We start from the raw sequence: 19180 nt of genomic DNA, 5'->3' as shown, positions 1-19180 counted from the left end.
TGTGGGAGTTCGTAGCACTTTTATATCTTTTACTTTAAATAAAGCCTGTTGCACACGTTGAGTTGTAGTATTTTTATTAATATGTAGGTCTAGAAACCAGTTACAGTTGATTGCTTCATAATGCTTTGTAGTTTACTTAATGCAGTTCAGGATTACAGAATATCTGAAACTCCTTGTTAAGGTGGAAACACAACATGTATTTGTAGCTTGAGGAAAATGACTTGTCTTATGCTAGTGCACTTGATTCCATTCTGAAAGACAAAGTGTTACGTTTCATGTGGAGTAAATTGTTAAAGTGAGAACTTCATGTGTTCTCCTGGAGGAGAAAGGCTGTGTACCAAGTGATAATCTGAACACTATTGGCTTCTTGCATCCAGCTACTCAGTGGCATTCAGGCATTTGATGCTTAATTCCAATAAATAACTTCACTTTTACTTAAACATTAAAGCTCACAATTGTATGCATTTGTTAGCTTCAGATGGCCAGAAGTGAAACTTCCTACATGCTGGTTTTGGAGGAGACATTTTGAAACTTGGAAATGAAAGACCAAATATAGCACAGTGATAATGCTTATGCCTGAATATTTCTAAAGCATTCCAGAAGTTTGGATTTTTCTTCTTCCTCATCCTTCCCACTTTTTTCTTTCCTCCTAGGAAGAGTGTACATATCTGTTGTGTAAATCTGAGTTTCACATTCTTCCTCCTTTTGTTCACATTATGGCGTATTTAACATGTCTTTGTTTGCTTTTCCTCTTTGAAAGGAATATGAGCATTGTTATGAGGGAACAATAGCAATTCTACTCTGGCTGCCTTTGTCATGATGAAATTATGCTATACAATAGTCTTTTGTGTTATTCAGGGCTACATGGAAAAAGTAAAACCAATGGTAAGGGATGGTGTTTATTTCATGTATGAGGCTTTACATGGACCACCAAAGAAGATCTTAGTTGAAGGTGCAAATGCAGCACTACTGGACATAGATTTTGGTAGGTATGGTCTTTTTGAGACACATGTTGATATACACTTGTGTTGTGAAAAAGGAACATGAAATACAAACTTTCCTGTGATAAGCTGTTGTCATGGCAGAAGTGGTTTCTTTTTGGAAGAACAGCGCACTCTATGACTAACAAATAATACAGTGGTGGGTGAGTGGGTGTGTTAATTAAATTATTTCAAAACGCTGTAGACTCTCCCAAGAGTAATAATTTGAATGACAGTAAAGATCAAGTGGCTCCTCTTAGACTGTAGCTATTACTTCAGCATTTGTTGAATTTTAAATGAAATAACTCTAAAATTTAAATGAAATAACTCACAATTTTTTACATCTGTGGAAATCACTTGAAAACAAAATTGGAGAGCTTTGAGAGGCAAAACATATGTGCAAAATACTTCTTGACTTTTGAAAAATCAGCTTCCTTTTTTAAAAAAACACTTTTTAAAGTGTCTTTATATAACACTTAGTTTTCCAGTGTTTCACATTGTTGGAAAAGGTGTTGGTAATCTGGATTGCTAATGAGGCAAGACTAAAAAGATTATCTCACTATATTTGGTATTCAAAATTACGCAATTTTTCTTAAAACACTGTAGGTTTGTTAATAAATTAGAAGATTGTAGGCAGTAGAAGCAGCTTCGTTTTTTATGAGATAATTATATTTGGTCATTATGTTGTAATGACAAGATAATCTGCTACCTCTGTGTGAGCATAAGCAACCTGTGTGATTGACTCCTGCCTTTTGTCACATTTTTCTTCAGTCTCACTAGCTCTGTAAAGGCTTTTTTGTTTTATGCTACCACCTGAAATTGAAGCCTGTATGGACTGCTGTCAAACAGTTATGAAACTGGCATGCACTCAGCTTTCAACCAATACAAGTTCTGGTACTGGGTGTTTTTCAAACCATACTCAATTTGAAAGCCTCTTTTTAAGAGTAAGATATGTCTTAGATTAGTCACTGTAAGTATAAGCACCAAACTTCCTCATGATAATCTGAATAGTAGAAGACACATCCTTTTATAACAAGACAAAAAAGGAGGAAAGAAGTCTTCAGATATGCTTGTCACAGGGAAATCTCTGATGCAAAATGGAGATATTTGTAAAAGAAGTCTATCTGGAGAGGTTGTTTGCTTGTAAATGATGAGTATTTTGAATTTAATGTAGATAGAAGGTGCAGTCTCAAACACATCAGGTATGACTATAACACGTACATGGTTGTTTAGATTAGATTTTTTTTCCTGCCTCTGCTGTGAGACTCAAATACATGAGAAAATCTGCTCTCCATAGGTAGATACCATCAATGGATTGGACACTTGTGTTAGCAACTGACAAGCCCATAGTCAAAAGGTTTGGCATTGCCAATTTGATTATTAAGCATTCTGAATGAGGCTGATGTCTGTGCTTTGTTACATAGAAGTCTTAATATTGAAATGAGTTTTGTGAATATGTGTCTATTGGCTGTGAGAGTAAAAAATCCCCAGGCTTGCAGCCCATCCCACTTTCCTGGAGCCTATAATGAAGCTCACATGTGCATTTGTCTGGGAATGGGGGGACAGGTTTGGGGATGTGTGGTCGTCTGTGTTTTTACACACGGAGTAATGATAAAGCAAAGTAAATATATCAGGCTGGGAGGTGAAAGTAAGAACTGTTCATTGACTCTGTGTTTTACATCCACTAGCTATATTTAGCTGTCAGTACTAAGAAAAGCTTTACTACTGTGTTCTAAGATTAAAAGCTAATTAACGCATCCAAGCTGCTGTTACGTATCACCTGTAAGCCTGAGTGTTTCTCTGGAGTGATTTGAGATACCTGAAGCTAATCTGTGAAACCTGACTGATCAGTCTCTGAAGGATTTTTGACTTTGTAAAGATATCTATATCACTGAAAGAACTGTATTGCTTTTAGTTCCTTTTGTCTTGGTTCCTCTCTTACCTATCTGTGATTCATATCAAAAGACATACAAAAAAGTCTGACACAACAGGTAGAAGTTTCTTGCTTATGTGCAGTTACAGTAAGGCTGAAGTATTTATTTGCAATTCAGCTGAGGACTATGTTCAGTTTCATATTCCACTACTTAATTAAAAAAAAGGTATAAACCTAAGGATTTTGAGATGTTTAACTCTTTTCTTTGCAACCCAGGCTGCATTTTGTACTAGAGACAAACTTGTATCACTAGACTATATTCCAGGAGTCTTCTTTTTTTTTTAATGATAGTTTTTTTCATTTGATTATGCAATGTTGTTATTTCCAGAATTCTGTGTTTCATTGCAATTTCTTACCCTGATAATGTGCTGATCAGTTTGTAGAGTTTGTGCTTTATTTTTTCTTCCAAAAATGAAAAATAGTAAACCTCTATTCTGTAACCTTTTAATACTGTTTTCTTAAGAGTCTCTCTTCAAATTTTTGCATTGTTCAGTTAGTGAGTGTATTTAATGTAAGAAAGCAAGGCATGTTTTTCTGATGTCTTGCTCCAGTTTTTTACCTGTACAATCATTCAGAATTGTATACAGTCCATTTTTACCAGTTGAAGTAAGTAATAAGATTTCTACCTTTTCCAATGAAAGTGGATCAGACAATGTACATACAAAGCTAAGAGCTCATTCAATGTATTCTTGACTGTAAAATATATTTATTGTGTGTTTTGGTTTTGGGTGTTGTAAAATCTAGGTAAGTGCAGTGCAAGTACTATTTCTCACCAGGTTTAACTTTAAAAAAAAAAAAAAAAAAGTTAAACCCAGTGTTTTAATAACTTTCTAAACCCAGTGTTTTGGTTTTTAACAGGCACATACCCTTTTGTGACTTCGTCAAACTGCACAGTTGGAGGTGTGTGCACAGGTCTGGGCATGCCGCCGCAGAACATTGGAGAAGTGTACGGGGTTGTGAAAGCCTACACAACCAGAGTTGGAATTGGTGCCTTTCCTACAGAACAGAATAACGTGAGTATTACAGCCTCAGGTGGGACCTGCTGGGTGAAATAACTTGGTCAACTTATTTCACCCAGCAGGTAACAAGACACTTGTCTGTCTTTTATTAAGTCAGTGTTAACAATGGTTAAGTGCAAGTAGGTAGGTGACAGTGTGTTTGGATGTCTCAATCTTCTGATTCTGGACTGAGCTTACAGCACTGCCAGACCTGATTGCAGTTTTCTTAGACATTTCTATGGAATAGAAGGTTAGAGCAAGAACAAATATTGAGAAGTTTGCCTACAGATCGTTCTCTTGAATTAGAAAGAAGGTTTTGTATTGCTGTCTTCATCCAAATGGATAGCATTGTGAAAAACTGGGGGAAGGACTTTTAAGGTAATTTATAATATATTGTAAAATGTTAAGTAAACACCTGCATCATGTATTGCAAATCAAAAGAAACCCACAGGCTCATGTGTCTTGCTCTTTGTTAGGAAATTGGAGAATTGCTGCAACAAAGAGGCAAAGAGTTTGGTGTTACCACTGGTAGGAAGAGAAGATGTGGCTGGCTGGACCTTGTCTCACTCCGATATGTCTATATGATTAATGGATTTACTGCGTGAGTTATTTCCTGAACTTTGCTGGCAACTTGACATATAATCATGAAATGCTGTAGATTACTGTAAATTGTACATATACTGTATATTGTACATATAGTTAGTAACATTTGCACTGTTAATATTGATTAGTTGATTGTTGTGATATTTTGATAAATTAGCTGTTCTTAATTTTTCCTATTATTAAGTATTTTTACATCTGACATTTTTATATATGTAGATGTTTCTCTTCTTTCTTTATGGAGATTTCTTTTGTTAGTTTGTCTTCAAAATAAGATAGATGGGAACCCATCAGTATCTCTGTTAGTATGTGTGAATATCAAAAATACAGATATAGCTTTGGGATGTTAGTCAAAATGATAGATAGGTGCCTGAAACAAACTGGTATAATTTTTTTAGCAGATCAAATAGTGTAAATACATATTTTATTTAAATACTTCTGTTTTTCTTGTTCTTCGTGGGTTTTGTCTTAAATGAGATGCAGCCAGATATTTGTAGAGTTATTGTTTGATTATTTTTCTGCCTTCACTGTAGGACAGGAAGATTTGGCAAAGGACAGGAACAGACACTAACAGGCATCATGCAATGAAATGGTCATCTTAAATGGTTATACCTTAAGTGGTTAGGTATCTTGGCAGCACCCTCACCAATTAAAATTATAACACTTAAAGCCATAGAAAGATTCATTCAATTGGAGAATACCTGTTCTTTGATTTTTTTTGGACAATGTCATGTAGTACTAGATTGAAGGATGCAACAAAAACTGTATTTAATCCTTTTTTGTTGCAATGGTTGGTTGTTTTTTGGTTGGGGTGTTTTAAGTCAGACCAGATAATAGATTAGTGCCATGTAAGATATTTTTCTAAAGAAATAAAATTAATTGCAGGAATCAGTTTTGTTTGATTCCTTGTTGGTTTGTTTTGTTTGGGGTTTTTTTACAAGTGATAAGATTCAAGAGGTGTTGAATTTGTTTAACCAGAGTAATGTTTCTTTATAGATTGGCACTTACTAAATTGGATATCTTGGATGTATTTCAAGAAATCAAAGTTGGTGTTGCATACAAACTAGATGGTGAAATCATACCTCATTTTCCTGGTAAGACTGCTTATTTAAAAATTTTAGATTTTGGTGAAATGCAGTGTGGTACTTTTAAATGCATTTGACTTCTATTTGTAAAACTTACAAGAGCAATATTTTACTTCAGCATCAAGCTGTTAATGTCTTCCAGATGCACCAGACGTATCTTTTGCCACACCAGTACCTGCACCCTAAAGATACCTGTACCAAATACAGGGTTCTGTCTACTAGACAGATACAAAGAGCTGTATAAAGCTTGTAAAACATAAATGTTGCTACTACTTGTCCTTTTTATTTTACATAGCCTGCATCACCTTCAAGCTAAATTGGAAGCTTGTTTCGTACTCTGAACTCTGTTATCTTGTTCCTACTGCTGTATTGATGCCCATTTTTCGCAGGTCTTCATTTAAGCGTGCAATGAACCCCATAAGAGAACTGGTCCTGTTGAAAAGCCAAGTTTTTCTTTCCCTCTGTTATTTTTCTAACAGTTCACTTCTCTTTAATGATTCACCAAGCAGCCAAAAACCTACAGAAGCTACATAGTGTAAAAGAGGGACAAGGGGTGGGGCAAGAAACAAACAACTAGTTTAGGTGAAAGCAAGACTTATTTTCTAATGCATGCCCAATGTACATCAGCTTAGCATGTGATAGAAACTTAGTTCCTGAGGACAGTGGTCATTTTTACTTGCAGAGTGTACCCACATGTTAAAATACTCAACTATCACAAGTCAGTGTTTTTATAGATAATGCATTTGTTTGGTTTGCAATAGTAATGTTAGTTGTGATAGACATACTCCAGAAAAAAATGAAGAACATAAAACAGTACTAAAGATTTGGCATTTTGATTTTTGTAATGTGCACATAGATACCCATTCTCATTCTAATTGGTACCTGAGGGTTAGAGGTTAGTCACAGGTTACAGTTTTTCATGTGATAGCTTCATCATCAGAGAGCTTGTGGGTGAGGAGATCAACTGTAGTAATTGGATACAACTCACAGCAGGATTTATGTAGTACAAAGATGTAATTATGTGTAAAGGAATATATGATGATCTGCCACTAGTCCTTGGAAACAGCACATACCTGTTAGGAATAATTCATAAGGAATTAAAAAATAATCCTCTGTTTCTCCATGTGCTTGTGGGAGTTCTCTAACTGATTCGCTGTCCAGGATCTTCAAACAAAAGTGCCAGTTCCATCCTGAATGACTTTGATTCAGGAAATGTAGTACTTGTCTCGCACTAAACCAGGGAATGCTTTTCCCTTTTTAGGACTCAGATATTACGTGATTGATACTCATATCAAACCTTAAGGACAGTTGTATTTACTTGCAATGGCCTTTGAACATAACAGAGATTGTGTTTGAATTAAGAACTTCTCAGTAAATGCTTTCCCTGTAGCCCGTTGTATGACCTTGTGCTCAAGCCAGGAAAACCTTCGTGTCTCAGGGCCAGAATCTTGTTAGATATAACTTTTGAGGGAGCAAACTTTGTCCCTGTATACCCCTAGGTAACAGCTGACCTTTGGTCATAGCAGCACAATGTGATTCATCTGCCTGTATGAACAATTTTTACTCTTTACTGTATGAACAATTAAGAATTCTGGTAGAACTTTAGTAGAAGCTGTTGACATGCTGTCTTCCTTAAAGCGTCAGGAAGGAGTTTGAGCTGAACTTCTGGTAAGCTGGAAGATGCTGTCTCTCACAATGCCTCTGTGTTCCACACCTCTCTTTGCTATACTCCTCAACATTTGGCAGCATTTTCAGCACACATGCTGCAAGTTACCCCTGCCCCTGGCATAAAAAACAAAAGGTAACTTTATTCCCACTTTGTGTTTTGCAGACCATTAGACTGTTTTTGATGTCTACATTTCTGCATGCTGTGTGCTTGTATAATCTTTTTTTTCAAATGTGCCACTGACATTTGAATTTAATTTAGAAGAAAACTAGTCTGGGAAGCTCTCACTGCCAGACTTTTTCTTTCTCTCCCCTTCCTACCCTCCCACTCTCTTGGAGATGTTCATGATTTACCCTTCTTGTGAAATGACTATCTCTAAATTAGAAGCACACGTAGTACCCACCATCTCAGGAAAAGTGTGCCATGTTTCATATATTGTTCCTTTTTCCACCTGGATCAGAGGAGCATACGAGTCTCACTCAGGGTTTTTTTAGCTTAGCTTTCTGTGTGTGTTTTGTAATTGACTCTTAAGCAAGAACCTAAAATGTCTTGTAAATTTACAGCTGGCTTCAGTTGGTGTTACTGAGGCTGTTGTCCTTTGCTGGCCAGTGACAGGAGTTTATGGAAGAACTTCCTGTCAGCTTTGAGCCAATCAGTTTAAAAAGAATGTGAAAGCTATGGTCTAGTTCTCTAATGCCTCCTGTCCAAGTTCAGACATCAGTTGATTTCAGCACAGAGAGACATAACCTCTAGCCCAGGAGACTTTGAAAACACAGATGCTTAGGAATTTGGGAGATTACTTTGGACAAGCTCTACTTTCATGCTTGTTTGTTTGGTTGTTTGTTGGTTTGTTTTCTTTTTTTTTCTTGCACTTTTTCCCCTGGGCATTTGCTGTAGATTAAAGAGCTGGGACACTATTCTGGATGCACCTTTGGTCTACCTACATGACTGTTTTCATGTTCAGTTTCTGGGAATTGCTGGAGGATCTTTCTTTTACAAAGGTTCCAAGGTCCCAAATCAGATATTTTTTCTGAGTTGGAAGTAGCATCACATCACTCTTCAAATTACAGCATCATTATATTTCCTCTGTCTGTTACATAGTTCAGCTGTTAAGGAATATTCTATAAAACCTAAAAGATAAATCCCTTCATTTAAAAGATGAGAGAAATCTAGATGGTGACTAGATCTGGTACTACACTGAGCTCAGTTTGTGGCTTGTCTTTACCACACATGATCTTATATCACACCTGCTGGAACAAAATTAAAGAATCATTTGAAACATCAAACAATGCATCCCTTCTTTTTCTTCCCTCTTAGGGGGAAGTAAGGAATTGAACTGATACAGGCTAATGGAAGATTGTAGTCAATATTAGATGGTTCAAAACCAAATGCTTTCAGCTGTCTCCCTCTAACCTCATCAGAGAGGCCTCAAAGAAAAAAGGCCTGTGGACATCCAAGATGAGGTGTTCATTCATTTTTCCTCTTCAGAAAGAGGGAGGCTAGCAACTATGGCTGCACTTCCAGGAGATCAATTTGTGGTTTTGCACTTTGAGTGTGTCAGTTCTATTGTACAGATCACCTAGACAGCAGACAAGACCTCAGTTGTTACTGCTGACAATAAAGTGCTTATCCTTGGCTTCTGCAACCAAACATCCTGAATATCTCTTCTGTCTCTTCTCATTGCTATGAGTATTGGTCCAAAACTTTGCACATTTCTTTGCTGGTACAGACTTTGAGGACAGCAGAGCAGTCTTCTTTCAGCTTTTCTCAAAATGCCTAGTCCATTAAGGCTGTCCTTGCAGCACTGTTGCCTGCATCAGGACAAACTGCTCAGTGTGCTGAGTTTGTTGGCTACACACATGCTGGAGGGGATTAGCATATGGTATTTGCACCTCTGCTGTGCCTCTTGCACCTCAAACCCTTTCCCAGGCTGACTAGCTGTCCTGGCAGGAGTGACTTGAACTGAGACATAGAGCCTACGTAACATTAATTTCTACGCCCTCTTCTTCATGAAGTCCTGACTCTTCCCATTTTTTATCAATATATTTTGATCATTTTCAGACTTAAGCCCTTTGTTTTGCTGCCCTGTGTCATTCCCAGACTTAATGTTCAGATAATCACTGGAGTGAGTCAGTTCCAGAACAATATGCCTAGCATGGTTTCCAGTACTAGAAATCATCACGGGATTCATAGTTAAAGGACAACATTGTAGCAAGTTACTAAATGAAGGACAAAATATTGCTTCTGTTCTGAGAAGTAGTGGGAACACTTACTGTTCATTCATACTCTGGGACTCCACACTGGTTGATAAATTCATTGCATAGTTTTGGAGCAAAGGGTCTGTGGGCATCAGAAGTCTTAAGTGTTAACGACATCTTATGACTGTGTTTAGTTAAAGGAACACTCCTGTGCCATTTTAAAATATATTTTAGCTGCTTGATACTTAAAAGCTGATTCTTAATTTTGCTTTCACAATTCCCTCATGACGAGGGATCAGGTTCTCAGCATTTGTTCAGAAAAAAAGAACATTTTTGGGAATTACTTCCCTGAAAAGTTGTTTTCTGAACTGAAAAGATTGTGGTTTCAGCAAAATACATGCATGTGACTGAGCACTGGAATTTCTAAAGTCTGAGTCCTCATAGTTACTGGATTTTCTTCCCTCTATGCTTATATTAACAAGAACCCAGACACTTTAGCGGCTGCAGTGCTTGTATTACCTTATGAGCAAACCTCTTTGTGTGGAGAAAGAATAAAAGCTTTACCATTAGTGTTTCATAGTAGGCAATATACAGTATCCATGGACATAAAATTTTTGTTTCTGTTTGCTACTCAGCCAATCACGAAGTCTTAAACAAAGTAGAGGTTCAATATGAGACACTCCCAGGATGGGTTACGGACATATCAAATGCCAGGACGTTTGATGAGCTGCCTGTAAATGCACAAAATTATGTTCGTTTTATAGAAATGGAGTTGGGTGTCCCTGGTAAGTAGAACAGATTTTCTTCTTGTTGTCTGGGTTTTTCCTGCTCCATGAAACCTATTTGGCATTTCGTATTAATGAACATGCAAAATACTTAAAACTAGTTCCTAGGCATGGTTATTGTGCCACTGGTGTCAATTTACCTGGTGCCACTTGTGATTATGGTATTACTACTTTTTATTTAGTTGTTGAACTCAAAATTTTCAGAAATTTTAATATACATTTCTTCTTTGGCTTATACTATAGTTCTTGTTCAATTAAGATTTTTTTTTCTTTAACTTGTTCAAGTGTCTTTTAGACTGGTTATAATCAGGGTTTAGTTTCGCTGCTATCATAAAGTCAGTGGGACTATGAGTTATTAGGTAGTGTGATGAATTATGTATGAGAATAAGAGGTCCTGAACTGATACATTTCTCTATGCTCCCTAATAAAGATGATCCTGTGGTCCCATCCAAAGCTGGGAGTTAGGAGATGATGCAATTTTTTTTACTTTTCTGGTCGTTTCTAACTATCTCTTATCTTACAATCTGTAAAAGTGATTAATTTATTATGGCAGTTTCAAGAATATCTGCTTTTTGAAGTTACCAGTGTATTCTTTGAGAACAGATAAAGTTATCATTTCTTATTGTGTGAATAATATATCCTGTGTTTTCTTCAAAATGTGGTGCTTAAGATGAGTTTGTATCTTATCTTAAGATACAATCCACTCTTGCTGTGTATTACTTACAACAGAAGTTTGCTTTTCTCTCCTGCAGTTAAATGGATTGGAGTAGGGAAATCCAGGGAATCAATGATCCAGCTGTTTTAAAGATTTCAGATGCATGGAAGAAAGCACACTCCTCAAAAGACTGCTCATTCTTAAATGCATTAGTAGCCCGCAAAGCAAAGATGTTGGAAAGATAGATTTTTGCATGGGAAGAAATGCTAGAGTTGATACCCCCCAGATCAATTGCTACTCCTGAAAGAGACTCTTAACATGAACCTGTATCAATTCCTGTTCCACTGCAATTACCAGGACACTTGTTGTTGTTGTTCAAGGTGCCATCAGATTTTTTTTTTCTTTACCTAATATTTACTTCATAATGTAATTCCTGTTTGAAAATCTAAGGTAGCATTGCTTTCATGACTGTTTGTCTTTGTTATCCTCTCTCTGCTTTTGGCGGTGTTACTTCCCTGAAATTTTAGACAGTAAAAATAATGCAGTTTTGCACAGATAGTTTTACATCCTCATTATTTGTATTCCTAAAGCTGTTGTATTCTTAATGACTGCTCTTGTGAGTGATTAAAGAGGGGGAGTCTGATTTTATAATGCTATAAATGCTGTCTAAATTATTGTGTGATCTCTTTTTTAAAAGAAGATGTGATGCCAAGTTGTTATGAATGTCCAGGTTTTTTTTAGCTGTATAACACAGGAAACTTTCCTCTTTGTAACTCACAGAGGATACTGAAGTGTTTACCAGGAAGTATGCCCAGAAAGTTAGAAAATGGATATTGTAAAAAGTTCATTTGCAATTATTAAAGAACTGTTCCGATTTTGAGTTAAATGTTTTATAATGTTACTCCTTTTCCTGGCTTTTTAAAAACTCTGTGCTTCTCTGCTTCCAAGGCGCGTATCTTAAACTGCTCCCCTAGTTAAATGGGGTTATATTTATATTTTGTGAGAAGCCTAACATTTTGATGCCCTTTTAAATTCCTTTCTTCAGAGTCAATTGAAGATCCTTCTCTGGAGGATTGCCAAAGTGCAGACACTTCTGTATTTATACATTGAAGATGCTTTAAAATAACATTTATTGTATTCCATGTATTTGCTTTGGGTGTGGGGAAAATAACAAGTGTTCACCTCAAGACATCTGATATATTTTGGATTACTGTTGGGAAATGTGGAAATGTTCCATAACTATTTAAATTTATAACCATTATTATCTATTCCAAAGAATCTGATTTCTTTTTGCAACAACCCAGTAATTACATTTTCCCTTTCCAGATTACTGAGAATGACTCTGTTTTTACACACTGTGCTATGGTATTCATGTGCTTCCTTTTCAGTTCAAATAAAACTTACTTTGTTTCTTAAACCTAAGTTTGTATCAGGTTGGGGCAACAGTTCTAGATTTCGTTAATAGATTCTGGTTGCATACAAGAATATATGGATGACTATAAGGAACTTCTAATGCAAAATAAAAGATGTGAGGCCTTTTTATTTGTCTTGAGTAACCACATGTTGCCTGAAATGGAATAATTTGTTGGACTATGCTGCTGCTGAGGTGGTTAGCACAGTTTTTGTATTCTAAATTGACACAAAATAAAATTTCTTATCCTAAGAGGAGAGACAGGAGGGTTGAAGGATAAAACTATTGATTTTTCAGGAGCATTTTCTATTGAATTGCTTGTATATGACAGAACAGTTACTGGGGTCTGTATTTCACTTGGGTAATATGAGGAAAGAGGTGGATACCACAGAATCCTGGAAAATTGGCAAATACAGTGAGAAACCTTTGTATCAGCATTGCATGTAAAGATAATTCTCATCAGCATTAAAAAGCAAGCAACGTCATATTTTTCTGGAGAAGATGAAGATCTAGTTTTGCTGTCAGCCTTGCAGTCCAGGAGAGAACCATACCATCCTTCCCTAGCTAAAGGGCATCTTGAATTGAAAATATTTTCCTGGTTGCTGGATAGAGAGAAGAAGAGCTAGAACTGTGTGAAACAGAAATTCCAGTGTTTATTTAGAAGGAAAAGAATACTTTTTTCTAGACAGTAGAGGGAATTGATGTTGCAATGTTAACAGTAGGTAATAATTACTAAGTATTTTTGTTCTCCTGTAGCTGTAGGAGGCACCAAGGTGATTTGTGCTGTCAGTGAAACTACCAGCCAAAAGCTGTGGGCCTGGCTGGTTCAAGAAGAATAAATAAATAAATGAGGGCATGTTTCCTTCTACAGTCAGTGAATTAATAAAACACACCTATGGAGCTGTGTTTCATTTCTGCCAAGCATAGACCTTCAAGGTTTCAGTTTTTTCATGTTGTAACCCCACTGTACAAACTACCATTGTTTTTCAGTGGAGAAACTCATATTCCCAGACACAGCAGTGTTTCTGAGCAATACAGCAGTAGCCTAAAATGATACAAAGTATTTGTTTAGTATTTTGAAAGAGTCAAAACAGAATTGCCTTGCATGCAATAGTGATTTATATTATTTTGCTGTCTTCTAAATCCAGCTGAGATTTTTGATTCTTCCATTCAAGGGCAGGTCTGGAAAGTTGAAAAGATTCTCCTACCAGTACTGGTCCAGGATATATGTGGTCTGAGATCCGTTGGTGTATATTTACTCCCATGACCTGGAACAAAAAAAAAAACTCAGTTTCAGGTGGTTGAACTTGGCATCTGTAAAGTGTTTTATGTTGTCTCTGCATGCTAGTTTTGCTTAAGTTTTCTGGAGTGAATTCTTGGACTAGTGCTCACTTTCCTTGTGTCAAAGAACACTTACACCCTACCAAATTTCCCCCTTCTCCAGTGCTACCTTCTCTCTCCCTTATTTCACTTTTACAGATGGGGAAATAGTTGGGATATTATCACCAACCTGAGTGTGATGGGAACAAATACTATAAGTTACAGGGATTTTTTCAAGCTTCATGTTCAACTGTGGAACGAAGAAGGAAGAAGAGAACAGCAGCCTAATACTTGACCTTCAGCTCTGTGTCCAGCAGGGCCAAAGGTAAATGGTTTTGAAGACATACATAGTTTTTTAGCTCTAGATAAAGAGTGTTCTGCCTCCCCCCTATTTCATTAGTCAAGAAAGGAATTTAAATAATTCTCAAAGGAATTGTCCCACTCATTGGCAAAAGGCTTTCTGTTGTCTCTCACAGGCTAGTAGTAAGCTGTGGTAAAAAGGAAAAACCTTCGTACTTTGACAAGTGTCTATTTCTTGGGCCCTTCCTCTGTGCTCTCTCCCTCTGAAGGCTCTTCAGTCACTGGCTGCCATGCAAGAGGAGAGGATGGCAGCATAGGATAATAGCTGAAATTGATTCTCTTCCCAGTGTCCCCTCCTGCTAATGGGATGTTTACAGGAGGCATGGATACCTGTTAGACCAGACAAGGCTGATGACAGACAAGGTATTTTGATCTCACTCTGTTCTTGCCGCCACTGAAATATTTACAAGGCTCAATCTCCCAGGCTTGTGCTGTACCTCAGCATTTAATAGCCCTTATGTCCCTACAGATTAGTGAGCCTCCCTTACTAACTAAATAAGGGAAAGTGGGGGGTACTTCTGCTGCTTAGCCTTTCCATTTGTGTTCCACATGTAATTGGGTTTTGACATGCAGCTAATGGACAAAACCTTCAGATGAAGGGTCAGATGTGCTATTGATGTCATGGTGCTTTTGTCTACCATCATCCTGGAAATCTGCTTTTTAATAAAAGATGATAGTTTCCTTTTGCTGTGATGGCCAGCTCTCTTACTGAAACATTATCAAAGGTGTGACCAGTTTAGAAAAAGTAAAGGGCAAAATAGCTGGGAAGGAAAGAGGCAATGCAATCAGGTGAGTTTTTTTTCTCCTGCCCATATCATTCATAGTCTCTGAAACAGTGGAACTTAACAAACCTGATGGTAGAGTAATGAAACACACTTAGTTCTGGTGTTTGACAGCTTTACATACTGAAGGTAAAGTATAGACTGCTGTGCATGCCTGTGTGCACAAAGCTGATGCAGTATTGACTAAAAATTTTACACCATTTTTTGTCGATCAGAGTGTAATGACTCATTTGACATGTCTTTAAAATACCTTGAAATAGATACACATTCAAATATCCCATTCAGCTTTAGACATAATACTGTGTTTAATCCCAGCATCCTTCACTGCCACTTTGGAACCACTAGTCAAGTGTATCAAACCAATGTATTTTCTTATACTCCATTAGATTTTTTTCACTCATTAATCTGTTTGTGCGTGCATCCAGGTGCTTCCTATTTAGCTCTTTTTGATGCACACTGCTGAAATTGTCAACAGTGTATTTGAGTAACTGTTTTTAGATAACAAGTGCCCAAGTACAGATGGCTTTCCTTATCTTTTTTCCCCTGGTTGACAGTTATTGTCTGGTGATTACAAAAGGTGGTCTGGTTATTACAGAAGGAATTGGGTGCCTGAGTGTTGGTAGTTGGCATGGCTTTGGGGGCAGCTTTTTTTCCAAAACATGAGATGACTGTTCACTTTTTTCCCCTGCATGCAACTTAGGACTAGCTTGTTAATAGTGAAGCACACCTCCCTAGTTATCGCCTGTGTCCCTCTCAGCTGGAAAACCAGCATGGGTCACTTAGTTGTGTTGAGAAAGGACAAGTCAATTGTTGCTCTGAATGAAGCCTGATTGTACCAGTCACTGGTGGTCTTTTCTTGAGAGCTGAATTGTCGCAGTCAGGATGGAGTGGTATTTCAGCTTTGTAGTTTACTGAAAGGTCTGGGCAAAAAGCATAAATCATTGTGTAATCTCATGGTGACATATGGTGTGTAAATACCATGATCCACCCAAAGGGTAGCCAGCATTAAAAATGTACTTTCTAATCTCCTGCTGAAATGAGCACTCAGTATAATGCAGCTGTAATCTAATAGATATTAACAGCCTGAGAATGTACAGTAAGACCTTAATAATTCAGTATTGTTCGATTGGCTCCATCTGACTTATAATTAGCCCGATAAGGGTTGTGCCTCTTGCAGTCAAGCAACTAACTGCATTAGTTCAGTATAAATAGAATTTTCAAAGCCTTGACTACACAGTATAAATAGCCTACAACATTTTACCTTTTTTTTTTTCCATCAAACATTTTGGAGTCAATGTGCAATACAAAAAAATTTCATAGGGGAGAAAAAAAAACCCCAGATTTTTTTACAGCAATTTCCATTCTAGATTCTCAAATAGATGATAAATTCAGACCATGCAACACTCCTGATATGGCCAAAAACTTTTGAATGTAGCTTTGGTTTCCTCTGCCTGGGTTCTCATGTTCCTTTTGTAGATCAAAGTCATTAAAAATCACTAGAAGTTGTTGCAGTGTTAACCACAATGGGCATAAAATGGGGAGGGGTTATTCCATGGGTCTCATGGGTTTACTTTGATGCACAAACTTACCCTGGAGCTCCTCTGGATGCATGTGACTTGTGGAGCCATCCTAGCTGCCCATGACAGAAACCAGACATCCTTTTCAGGATGAACGGCTGAGCTGATGAAGCAAGCAAATAGAGGATAGAAGTGAAGGTACAAGCTGCAGACTAGAGAGCAAGTATCTCACCCAAGCTCTGGATAGGTGATTTTTTGTATTAACAGTCATGGAAAAGAAATATTTTTGTCCCAGAACAGGGCTTACAAATGAATAAGGGGATGACATGGATAACAAGGCAAAACCATGCCTTTGTTAAAAAAATGTGAGTTTATGCAGATGAATGCATTTTTTTTAAAGATAAGAAATAAAAGCTGGGCAGATTTCTTCTTCTTCTTCTTCTTTTTTTTTTTTTTTTTTTTTTTTTTTTTTCCCTCCAGAAAAGTACTGCTCTGAAACACTAGCAATCTTCAGTGGATTTTTTTAATGCAACTAACTTGGTAGCCTGGCCTGTGCACATACTGTTTGGTGGTTTAGGAGGCTGGTAGCAAGATCAGTGCAGGATCTGTTAAACTCCCTTAGCTTCTTTTGCAGAGTGTAACATGCCAAATTCCTACAAGCATTGGTGTAAAATATTTGGATGTTTTGTTTGTGCTTTTGTTAAGGAGCTGCTGCTGAATCTAAAGTAACTTGCTTATGTGGCTTGAGTGTATTAATCTCCATTTTGATAGCAAAATTCACTGTGGGATAGCGTGCCTATTAGGAATCCCCCAGGAAGAAAAGAAACAGTATCTGCATGTAATAGTAGAGGTTCTACAAAAGGTTAAATTCTGCAGAGAGTTTCTAGAATGAGTTCCACAATATTAGTGACGGGTCGTAGAATAGAAACTACTGCAGGAACCAGTTGACTTATTTAAAGAGTATTTTATGTCAGGACAAAAATGTGCTGTTCTGTGACTCAAGGCAGAATTTCTTCACAGACTGATTGAATATATCCATGGTTTGATATGGTCTGCTTATTTGTCACAATTAAGTAATAATTTATTCTACCTCCCGAGGAGTGAAATTTGGCTGCTGTGTGTAAAACACTGACTCACCAGTATTTGGAAAACAAAGTAGATGTTTTCTGTGTTTTGTTGCCCATCAAATTTGGTGAATTATGTTTTGGCTATTCCATAGCAACTACTTCACTGGAGTGTGAATTAATATTGCAGCTCCAGGAGTCTGATGTTAAAATTGGTTCTCACCAGAGATCTTAAGTAGGAGTATTGTTTTGAATAGTATCATGACACAGCCATCTTAGAAACTCCTTGAACACATCCACATTTCAATTTTTTTTCTGAAACTAAGACCACGGCATCTTCCACTTAGTTGCAGAGCACGACGTAAAAACTCCTTATCCAATCCAGTCTACAAAAGAATGTATTTTCATGCTTTAGATAATTTCAGTCAATCTTGGAAAATGTAGCTATACAACATACAAAAGTGACAACTCCAACACTCACACACAATATGAGCTGTTGAGAATCACTGTTATATTTACCAACATTTCCATATCCCTGTCAGCCAGTTCTGCACAACTGTTGTCCTCATCATAGTCAGCAGCACCAACAGAGATTCCTTCTCCTCTTCCCAACTCGTCCCCGGGGGTGATTCTTCTCCAGTTTTACCCTGGCGTGGCTTCAGCGGGAAGCATTCCTCATCCTTCATCTTTGGGAAGTGGGGGAGGTTGCATCTTCCTTCCTCCAGCAGGAATCATGCATTCAGGTTGCCAGCCCAGCTACCTGAGAGAATGCCAGTAGTGACTGTGTCTACTACAGAATCTCCAAGGTTTCTTCCAAACTTTGGGTTGCTTGCCTGTCTCCTGGTGTACAATTCAAGGGCTCTCGCTTCAGAATTTATGTTTCACCCTGAATATACATCCAGAAATAGTTCCTAAATTTGCCATTAGAATGCTTGGGTCACATCTTTCTCTTGTAATTGCATGTAAAACTTAAGTTACAAGTCTCGGAAGCTTTTCAAACTCTCTGTATTAAAAAACCTCATCATGCTGTGAGCAAGAGTGGCTCCAGTCTTAACAGAGAGCCCCATCGGGAGGAGAGGAGCCTAAGGCAGAGGTTAAATACTTCATGTAGGGACCTGCAGAGAGCATGTGCAGTCAAGGGGAAGCAGAACGTCCAAATGCCACAGCCACACAATTAAAATTGCATGACCATCTGTAATCTACTTGTGCTAAATAATAATAATCCACTTAAAAATTGCCTTATCTTGGTTTTGCACTTTCTCAAACTTAACATGCTGGAAAGGAATTATTTTTCCAGGATGAAGTCTGTACTGCTACTGAGAACCAGGGATGGCCATACCAGTTCAGTTTTTTATTTAAGTGGTATTTCTACTTACAGACTGGGCAAAGGATGAGGCTGCACTGTGAGCTTACCTTTCCTGGTCCATGCAGTGAGGTTACAGACTTAGATAAATGATGGAATGAAGATCAGGAAAGGCAAATCTTGCAGGTACAATCACAGGTGCTGTCAGCTTGGGCTCCCTTTGCTTGCTAAACTGGTGGGAGCAAGACCCTCTGCCTCACTAGGCCTGACTTTGTGGTGGTTCCTCCTTTCCTTACTGGTTTTTAAGAGACAAGGGGAGCAGTCCCACAGGTGTCAGCTTTTGGAGTGCTGTTTGAGCCAGGTTACTAGCAATGTTGCAGCTGACTATCTACAGAACAAAATGGAGTGGTGTCTTGGGAGGCTAAGAGCTGGATGGGGAGAGGATCTGTCAACAAAACACTTGGAAACTTGTGCCCCTGCACACCTGAGCCACCATCCTGAGTGCTGCTGCACTTTGGTAAAT

The 19180-nt window shown here is 37.7% G+C and overlaps 1 protein-coding gene across 1 annotated transcript in view; it reads left to right on the top strand.

Moving 5' to 3' along the window:
• ADSS2 (adenylosuccinate synthase 2) overlaps nt 1-11786 on the top strand; it is a gene marked incomplete at its 5' end in the record, with an annotated part of 36209 nt that extends 24423 nt beyond the window's left edge. Inside the window, 6 exons of the mRNA XM_083857693.1 lie at nt 859-985; nt 3772-3926; nt 4388-4512; nt 5508-5605; nt 10096-10245; nt 10998-11786. Coding sequence (XP_083713819.1) covers nt 859-985; nt 3772-3926; nt 4388-4512; nt 5508-5605; nt 10096-10245; nt 10998-11050 — 708 coding nt within the window. The 3' untranslated portion in view covers nt 11051-11786. The remainder of the gene's footprint in view (nt 1-858; nt 986-3771; nt 3927-4387; nt 4513-5507; nt 5606-10095; nt 10246-10997) is intronic.
• Between the last annotated feature and the right edge of the window lie 7394 nt (nt 11787-19180).

This window comes from Zosterops lateralis (genome assembly GCF_965231275.1).
Source record: "Zosterops lateralis genome assembly, chromosome: 3".
NCBI lineage: Eukaryota > Metazoa > Chordata > Aves > Passeriformes > Zosteropidae > Zosterops > Zosterops lateralis.
The sequence above is the reverse complement of the archived record's forward strand: the minus strand, read 5'-3'. Positions and strand labels throughout refer to the sequence as shown.